At 41.7% G+C, this 9,785-nt stretch overlaps 1 protein-coding gene across 3 annotated transcripts in view; it reads left to right on the top strand.

Moving 5' to 3' along the window:
• Positions 1-4,971, top strand: part of rpgrip1l (RPGRIP1 like) — a 22,597-nt gene extending 17,626 nt beyond the window's left edge. For 2 of the 3 annotated variants that reach the window (XM_026172325.1, XM_026172326.1), the window contains 2 exons: positions 2,563-2,699; positions 4,168-4,971. In XM_026172325.1, the coding sequence (XP_026028110.1) occupies positions 2,563-2,699; positions 4,168-4,283 (253 nt within the window). In that variant the 3' untranslated portion in view covers positions 4,284-4,971. Of the gene's footprint in view, positions 1-2,562; positions 2,700-4,167 lie in introns of those variants that run through there. The other variant, XM_026172327.1, reaches the window with a different exon arrangement.
• The last annotated feature ends 4,814 nt before the right edge of the window (positions 4,972-9,785 follow it).

Raw genomic sequence — 9,785 nt, forward strand, 5'->3', positions numbered from 1 at the left:
GGCCGATGGCGCGATATGGCAGCCTGGCTTCTGTCAGTCTGCCCAGGGCAGCTGTGGCTACGACTGTAGCTGCCTCCACCAGTGTGTGAGTGTGTGGATGACTGGGTGTGTGAAGCGCTGTGGGGTCCCTAGGCGGGACTAGTAAAAGCGCTGTACAAATACAGGCCATTTACCATTTTACCATCTACAGGGTGGGCCATTTATATGGATACACCGTAATAACAGGGGAATGGTTGGTGATATTAAGTCCTGTTTGTGGCACATTAGTATATGTGAGGGGGCAAACTCCTCAAGATGGGCGGTGACCATGGTGGCCATTACTGTATATCATGGCTTAAAAGCTGTTTGCTACATTGATTAAGAAGGATGCAGTGATTGGCAGTGATTGGTTAGATTTATGTCTGGGGTTTGAGCATATGAGATTTACTGAGTATTTAAAAGTAGAATGGGAGGCAGAGCCTTCAGTTTTCAGGCCCCTCTTCTGTGGAACCAGCTTCCAGTTTGGATTCAGGAGACAGACACTATCTCTACTTTCAAGATTAGGCTTCAAACTTTCCTTTTTGCTAAAGCATATAGTTAGGGCTGGACCAGGTGACCCTGAATCCTCCCTTAGTTATGCTGCAATAGACGTAGGCTGCCGGGGATTCCCATGATGCACTGGGTGTTTCTTCTTCACTCACTATGTGTTAACAGACCTCTCTGCATTGAATCATATCTGTTATTAATCTCTGTCTCTCTTCCACAGCATGTCTTTATCCTGTCTTCCTTCTCTCACCCCAACCGGTCGCAGCAGATGGCCCCGCCCCTCCCTGAGCCTGGTTCTGCCGGAGGTTTCTTCCTGTTAAAAGGGAGTTTTTCCTTCCCACTGTCGCCAAAGTGCTGCTCATAGGGGGTCATATGATTGTTGGGTTTTTCTCTGTATCTATGAAGCGCCTTGAGGCGACTTTTGTTGTGATTTGGTGCTATATAAATAAAATTGAATTGAATTGAATTTAGAAGTCGGCCATCTTGGATACAATTTTTGTTTTTTCAATAGGAAGAGGGCCATGTGACACATCACACTTATTGGTAATGTCACAAGAAAAACAATGGTGTGCTTGGTTTCAACGTAACTTCTTTCATGAGTTATTTATAAGTTTCTGACCACTTATAAAATGCGTTCAATGTGCTGCCCATTGTGTTGGATTGTCAATGCAACCCTCTTCTCCCACTCTTCACACACTGATAGCAACACCGCAGGAGAAATGCCAGCACAGGCATCCAGTATCTGTAGTTTCAGGTGCTGCACATCTCGTATCTTCACACCATAGACAATTGCCTTCAGATGACCCCAAAGATAAAAGTCTAAGGGGGTCAGATCGGGAGACCTTGGGGGCCATTCAACTGGCCCACGACGACCAATCCACTTTCCAGGAAACTGATCATCTAGGAATGCTCGGACCTGCACCCATAATGTGGTGGTGCACCATCCTGCTGGAAAACCTCAGGGAACGTGCCAGCTTCAGTGCATAAAGAGGGAAACACATCAGCATGTAGCAATTTCAAATATCCAGCAGCCTTGAGGTTTCCATTGATGAAGAATGGACCCACTATCGTTGTTCCCATATACCACACCAAACCATCACTTTTGTTGTTCCAACAGTCTTGGAGGGATCCATCCACTGTGGGTCAGTGTCAGACCAATAGCGGTGCTTTTGTTTGTTAACGTCACCATTCACATAAAAGTTTGCCTCATCACTGAACAAAATCTTCTGCGTGAACTGAGGGTCCTGTTCCAATTTTTGTTTTGCCCATTCTGCAAATTCTGTGGCCGATCTGGGTCATCCTCGTTGAGATGCTGCAGCAGCTGGAGTTTGTAAGGGTGCCATTTGTGAGTAGCTAATATCCGCCCAAGGGATGTTCGACTAATGCCACTCTCCAGTGACATGCGGCGAGTGCTACGCTGTGGGCTCTTGCTGAATGAAGCTAGGACAGCCACTGATGTTTCTTCATTAGTCACAGTTTTCTTGCGTCCACATTTTGGCAAATCCAACACTGAACCAGTTTCACGAGCAAGCAGTTTGCTGACTGTAGCATGGGAGATGGGTGGTCTCATAGGGTGTCTTGCATTGAAATCTGCTGCAATGACCCGGTTACTGCGTTCACCAGATATCAACACGATTTCGATCCGCTCCTCACGTGTTAACCTCTTCGACATGTCAATGGCTGTAAACAAAGAGAAACTTGTAAATAACTCATGAAAGAATAAAGTTACGTTGAAACCAAGCACACCATTGTTTTTCTTGTGACATTACCAATAAGTTTGATGTGTCACATGGTCCTCTTCCTATTGAAAAAACAAAAGTTGTATCCAAGATGGCCGACTTCTAAATGGCCACCATGGTCACCGCCCATCTTGAGGAGTTTGCCCCCTCACATATACTAATGTGCCACAAACAGGACTTTAGTATCACCAACCATTCCCCTGTTATTACGCTGTATCCATATAAGTGCCCACCCTGTAGAACAGCCAGAGTCCAGGTGCTGGCAGGCTATGCTAACGGGACCGTCCTTTCCCAACAGAATCCGGTTCACAGTGGTGAGCGAGCCTCCAGAGGAAGAGGAGCAGGAGAGGGAGTGTGAGGATGTGGGCGTGGCCTTCCTGAGGATCCCTGACATCCTGGAGAAACAGCGAGACGTGACAGAGGAGCGTTTGAGCGGTCAGCACGCACCGAAACGATAACCACCAACAACACGACCACAGCAGCCTTTAAAGTTCTTAAAAGCAGAGACGCAGGAAACAAATGCTTTTCCTAATGTTCACCATTTTAGCTGATCTAGATTACGACCTCCAAATAACAGTGTTTGCTCGAGCGGCTTTCTCAGTGGTCCAGACCATCCTGCAGCATTTGTCTTTGAGCAGCTGGCGAGTCTCTGCCTCTCTGGGTTAAATCTAGATGTCAGAATAGAAGCAGTCAGTCCCTCGTTCAGTATTTCCGTTTGTATTCCTGCACGTTGACATGATACGGTAGCATCGGTCCCTCCCAGATCCAGGACACATGCTATGGTAACAGTTTTTGGCGTTCTAGCCTCGTGGTTTCTCTCACCATCACAAACATGCTTGATTGTTGCAGACCTGCTGAGTCGAGGAAACCTCTGTGAAAGACGTTCTTAATTTTAATTAATTAATGAATTTTTTAGTGTTGTGAGGGGAATAGTTCCTCTTTGAAAACGTGCGTGTCTGAGCCCACAGTAGGTAACGTGGGTAAAACTGTGGGGCTGTGTGGCCAATCCACACTTATTCCATCCAGGCCCGACATGGGTCATCCCTGGATTACTGCTGCACTGATGATCGATGAGTTCAGGTCCTTCAGCACGAAGCGGACAAGCGAAGTGCGACTGTGGGGCGACTCTCATCTGGACTCATTCAGATTGCACTCAGGCTGCGAGATATCAAAAGGGCGAGGAGAAAGCACGAGTCGTTTCGACATGAGCGCGTCTGCCGTCCGCAGGGGAAACTCGAGGCCTAGGTTTCACGTCAGCCGAGTGATGTTGAAGAATTCCTCACTACATAAATGGCCGTCTGCTCAGCCGCGCCCGCTCAGTCCACGTACACGCGGGTGTGCTCGACCGTGACATCACCGTAACACAAACGTGTTTACTTTGTCTCGTATTTCCGACCATGTCTGCCACTGATTTTCACACGTTCCTCCTCTCCCTGTGCTGCTGGGGTCTGTGTCACATCATGATAGCGATATCATCCACCCTGCACGTGTGTGTCTGTGTGTTTTTACTCCTGCAAACACAACGTGATTTGTGGAGTTTGTGTCTCCTGCTGTGACGACCGTGTGAACTCCAGGGAGCTCGCTCTCTTCACCGTGATGTAGTGATGTGTCGGTCGCGAACGAGACGCCTCTTACAGCCGACTCTTTGAAGTGAACAACGTGAGCCGGCTCCGAGTGCTTGTGTATAAATACACAAACAATACACATGAAATAGACATGAAAGAGTGAGTAATACTTACCTGATGCAGTGTAAAATGATCCCAGTACTGCAGCGAGGGCTGAGCAGTTACAAACAGCAGAATAAACAAACAACAAACTAAAACCGTCTGAGTCTGACAGACTGAAACCCAAAATCATTCCCTGAATAATCACAGTACACGTGTGTGTGTCTGTGTGTTTGCAGTGCTGGACGTGGAGGACAGCAGCGAGGTGGTCGGCACCCTGACGGTGTCCGTGGAGTGTCTGGAGGCTCTGCGCTCCATCATGGAGGAGGAGGAGACCGCCATCAGCAGGCTGTGAGAGGCGTCTCAAATGTGACGTCTCTGTTGTTTCAAAGCGGTGAATAAAGAGGACTGTGCTGAAGTCTGCTGTGAGCCTGTGAATATGATTCATTGTTTGCTCTTCTGCAGTTTCACTGTTTGTGAGCGAGAAACAAAGCGTGCCTTAAATTTTGTCCTTCCTGCACGAACGTTTCGATTCTGTGCAAAGAGGATGTGTCTGCAGCTGTGGCTTAGAAAGACATAAATCATGTTTCTGACGTTAATGCATAAAATCAGCTGTGATGTCTCGGTGTGGGGAAAAGAATCACAATCATTGTTGAAGTCATATTTCAAGTTGGAGTGGGGTAGAAGAAGGATTATGGAAGGAGCACTTCATCGAAGAACCACAAACACACACAACAAAACACAGTATAACACAAATGATGCCTCGTGTCAGGCGAAGCATTGATAACATAACACATGCGCAACATAAGATTCATTTACCGTCATTACGTCAGCACACAAGCTTCACATCCATCAGTTTTCACAGTGGGCAAAAAACTGTTGTTTTGATTGGTTTTCTTCTTGCTTTGATAAAAATCTTCTTCCTGTCTGAGTCCTCTCGTCTGTCCGTGCTGAAACAACATTACACAAAGTGATGGGCTCCTCTGTAACAAGAATATTTCTAATAAATACAAGAATAAAGCAACTAAGCTTCTTTTTTTTCTCTTATGAGTCACATGTTTCACCCTTTTATCGTTGTTTTTTCATATTTTTCTTCATTCACACTGTTTTTATCCTATAATTTTGATCTCATTTTACCTCCGTACGGTGACGTAAGAATGGGAAAAGCTGCACGTTCGGTGAATCTGTGTGTTGTGAGTAGAATAAAACAATGATTGGAACAGAATGTGCTTAAGTTTACTTAGATAACAGGGAGTGACTGTAATTTGGAAGAACGGGAAATGATTCATAAGTGTGTTTTTTAGGATGACTTTGTCAACCCCTGTTTACAGGACTATAGTGGACTTTGTTCAAACCAGTTGGTTTAGCTGTAAGTCCTGGTGTGTAACTGTGCAGAGTAAGGGATTTATTGACAGTGGGGGTCTGCCTGTCATGAATGCCACAGTTACAAGCCCCCCCCCCCAGACTGAACAATAGAATTAGTGGAAAACTACTGAAGAGGGGTGACACAGTTCCCATGAACTGAGAAAAGTCAAGCGTGCAGCTGCCAAGATGCCACTTGCCACCAGTTTGGCCATATTTCAGAGCTGCAACATCACTGGAGTGCCCAAAAGCACAAGGTGTGCAATACTCAGAGACATGGCCAAGGTAAGAAAGGCTGAAAGACGACTACCACTGAACAAGACACACAAGCTGAAACGTCAAGACTGGGCCAAGAAATATCTCAAGACTGGTTTTTCTAAGGTTTTATGGACTGATGAAATGGGAGTGAGTCTTGATGGGCCAGATGGATGGGCCCGTGGCTGGATTGGTAAAGGGCAGAGAGCTCCAGTCCGACTCAGACGCCAGCAAGGTGGAGGTGGAGTACTGGTTTGGGCTGGTATCATCAAAGATGAGCTTGTGGGGCCTTTTCGGGTTGAGGATGGAGTCAAGCTCAACTCCCAGTCCTACTGCCAGTTTCTGGAAGACACCTTCTTCAAGCAGTGGTACAGGAAGAAGTCTGCATCCTTCAAGAAAAACATGATTTTCATGCAGGACAATGCTCCATCACACGCGTCCAAGTACTCCACAGCGTGGCTGCAAGAAAGGGTATAAAAGAAGAAAAACTAATGACATGGCCTCCTTGTTCACCTGATCTGAACCCCATTGAGAACCTGTGGTCCATCATCAAATGTGAGATTTACAAGGAGGGAAAACAGTACACCTCTCTGAACAGTGTCTGGGAGGCTGTGGTTGCTGCTGCACGCAATGTTGATGGTGAACAGATCAAAACACTGACAGAATCCATGGATGGCAGGCTTTTGAGTGTCCTTGCAAAGAAAGGTGGCTATATTGGTCGCTGATTTGTTTTTGTTTTGTTTTTGAATGTCAGAAATGTATATTTGTGAATGTGGAGATGTTATATTGGTTTCACTGGTAAAAAGAAATCATTGAAATGGGTATATATTTGTTTTTTGTTAAGTTGCCTAATAATTATGCACAGTAATAGTCACCTGCACACACAGATATCCCCCTAAAATAGCTCAAACTAAAAACAAACTAAAAACTACTTCCAAAAACATTCAGCTTTGATATTAATGAGTTTTTTGGGTTCATTGAGAACATGGTTGTTGTTCAATAATAATATTCCTCAAAAATACAACTTGCCTAATAATTCTGCACTCCCTGTACACTCAAAAAAATAACTCTTTAAATGAACATAAAAAAATCATGGAAAGAATTTCCACGTGATTAAATTGCTTTATTTTAGCATTATGCAATTCTGTTACTCCAACTTAATGCACTCAAGTTGGACCAACTTAATTAAAGATTGATGAATCAACGTATTTACTGCATTTTGATCCAATATATTTTAATAGTGTTGATCCAACTTAAAGAGTTTTGTTCCAACTCAATTAGGTAGGTTTTCTCCAACTAATTTACTAAATTTGGTCCCAGCTTAAGTTAATTGAGTTGAACCAACTCATACAAATTAAGTTATTCCAACACAAGTCTTTAATGCTAATAGAAAGCAATTTAATCACGTGGAAATTCTTTCCATGATTATTTTAAGTTAATTTAAAGAGTAATTTTTTGGAGCATTTAACAAAGTCTAGAGTCTGGTTAACATCACTATTTCACTATTACATCTAAAAGGTAAATAAAAATTTGTCATACACATCTTTTTGTTTTCTCCAATTTATTGAATTTATAGCAAATTTCACATAATGTATAAAGAATACATGAAATGCAAGTACAAGTTAAGTAGTGGACAAAGTGGAAAGTTAACCTGTTAAAACAATTTTTAACAACAATGAATGGCTGAATCAGGTGATTTTCCGATGACTAATACAACTACTTTGAAGGTCAACAGATGCACTTTCAAAAAAGAAAATATCTGCAATAATTTTAGGTTCATGGTCCAGATACATGGTGTAGCTGTTGTAATGGGAACATTTCTCAACGAGAAAATAGTGTTTTGAGAACCTGTACTTTGTGTGCTGTTGGATAGTTCGTGTGCATCTAATTCCATAAGAATCTTCTGCAGGACCTCACAGGTGTACCTGAGTTCCAGAGGGTAGCTCAGCTTCAGTGAATAGACCAGACCAAGCAACATTGTCACTGCAAAAACTACATTGCCCAACTCACCCATCACTTCCACCCCCTCTAGAACAATCACAACATCCTGAGGGTCATCGCCAGGCTCCGCACCCTCTGACCGAATGACACAGATTCCAAAGACTGTCTCTGCTATGGCAGTGGCGATGCTTGTTATCAACTTCCTGTGACAATAAAACAAACAAAAAAAAGATAATGATTTCTCACTAATGTCCATTGCAAACAGTTTTAAAAGTAAATATCTGTTTTACATTAATGTAAAATACCTAAAAGCTTTACTCATTCAAGCCTTATAATAATGTAAATGTAATCAAAAATGACTGCCCGATATTTTTCCTGACTCAAGAGAAGTTCATTCAATACCTCAACAATGTCTTTCAAAATCTTGAGTTGTGATAGGGGTGACTGTGGCACAGGAGATAGAGCAAGTTGTCTACTGGTTTAATCCCTGGCTTCTCTAATCTGATACTAAAACTATCAATGGGTAACATACTGAACCCCAAGTTGCTCCTGATACATCCATTGAAGTGTAAATGTTACATAAAAATCTTGTATGAATGTGTGTATGAATGAGGTTATTATAATGATATTATAATAATGATAGTATAAAACACTCAAGAATGGTGTGTGTAGTATCCAGTGAGAAACTTAAAGCTCTTACTTTTCCTATTTTAAAAGGTATTTTTTACAGCCACCGGTAATTTACAGGAAAACCCCATCCCCTGAAACTCTTTTATGTAGTTCAAGCTTATCTTTGATCATCTCCTTAGTTAAGGATACAGGCAAGTTAACATACCAGGTAATTCTTCACCAGCTTCTCAGGATCTTCATTCAGGTACACGCAAAGACCTTTGGCGATGTATTCTCTTCTGATTTCAACAGCATCAGTCTTTATACACAGAGGGGGAAAAAAACAAATATATACGGAAATCCATCTCAACGACCTAGCAGTGGGATTAAAGAACTTTTAGTTGAATTACCAGGAATTTGTGAGAAATACAGAGGCTATTGTTTTACAGTCTTAATCTTTTCAAATAGTATTTATGCATTTTAGACAAGTCTGTCATTTTAATATTGTTTTGTAATTTGTGTATTAATTTAATCATGCCATACCCCCAATTCAAGAAAGTTTAGATGATGTGTACATAAAATCAGAATGCAATGTTTTCTTGGTCTCAAAACTATATGTCACTTACAAATGAATATATTACATTTTTAACATGGGAATGTGATAATTTTTAAGAAAAATATTAGCTCACCATGAATTTGATGAACTGGCCTGCCAGCTCTCCAGACCTTTCACCACCTGATAAGATTAAACATTTATTATCTTTACAGGAGGGAACTGCAAGTCTCCAAGTTTATTAAGTAGAAAAATATTTAATTTCAAAAAAATTAAAAAACAGGAAAACATATCTGTTCATGTTTTGTCTTTCCTCCTCAGTGTACTAAAAACACATAAATTGTTAAATAAACCACTCTCCATCAGTTGCAACTTACAAACTTACAAATTTCAACAACCCACACGTAAAATGTAAATTTATCACAACAGTCTCTGTGGTAGAGCCAAACTAGCTTATGTGCAGAGGTTAAGTTATAAACAATATCTATATTTGGAGTAGCTAAGTCTTTCATATTAGGCTATCATGCTAGCATGACATTGTGCTATATTCTTGCACTAATGTGTTAGCTAGCTAGAATGGCATAAACAAACAGATATTTTAAAAAAAACAAAAAACAAATGTGAATAAATAGAACTGAAAAGAATCGACAAACTAATGATACCTTTGTGCAAAAAGTATTTTCATCAAGATGGATGAAGATAGATTCACTCTTACCTTTCCAAGATGACCGTGAAGCAAACCATGTGCTTTCCTGCCTCTTGTTGTTTAGAATCTCACGTGATCTTGTGATATCGCGAGTCTTTAAGGCAGCTAACCACTCTTGTTAGATTTTATCATGTCATATCAACAAGAATAAATTTAAGAGGCGCTAAGTTGATAAATTTCATGTAGATCTTATATGATTTTATTACGTTCACCTTAGAAACATAAATTCATTGTGTTCAAATTACATGTTAGAGTCTTGTAAATGCAATAACCACCAAATTTCACTTTTTTGAGTGTATAGTGGGATCTCCCAGTGTGCACTGGTAATAAAGCTTTGATGAAAAATACTTCAGCTTCATGTGACTCTTCTCCAGCTGAATATCAAAAGGATCGGTGAGGTCAAGACGTGAACCTCAGCAGTATCAGGAATA

The sequence above is a fragment of the Astatotilapia calliptera genome, chromosome 7 (assembly GCF_900246225.1).
Source record: "Astatotilapia calliptera chromosome 7, fAstCal1.2, whole genome shotgun sequence".
Lineage (NCBI taxonomy): Eukaryota > Metazoa > Chordata > Actinopteri > Cichliformes > Cichlidae > Astatotilapia > Astatotilapia calliptera.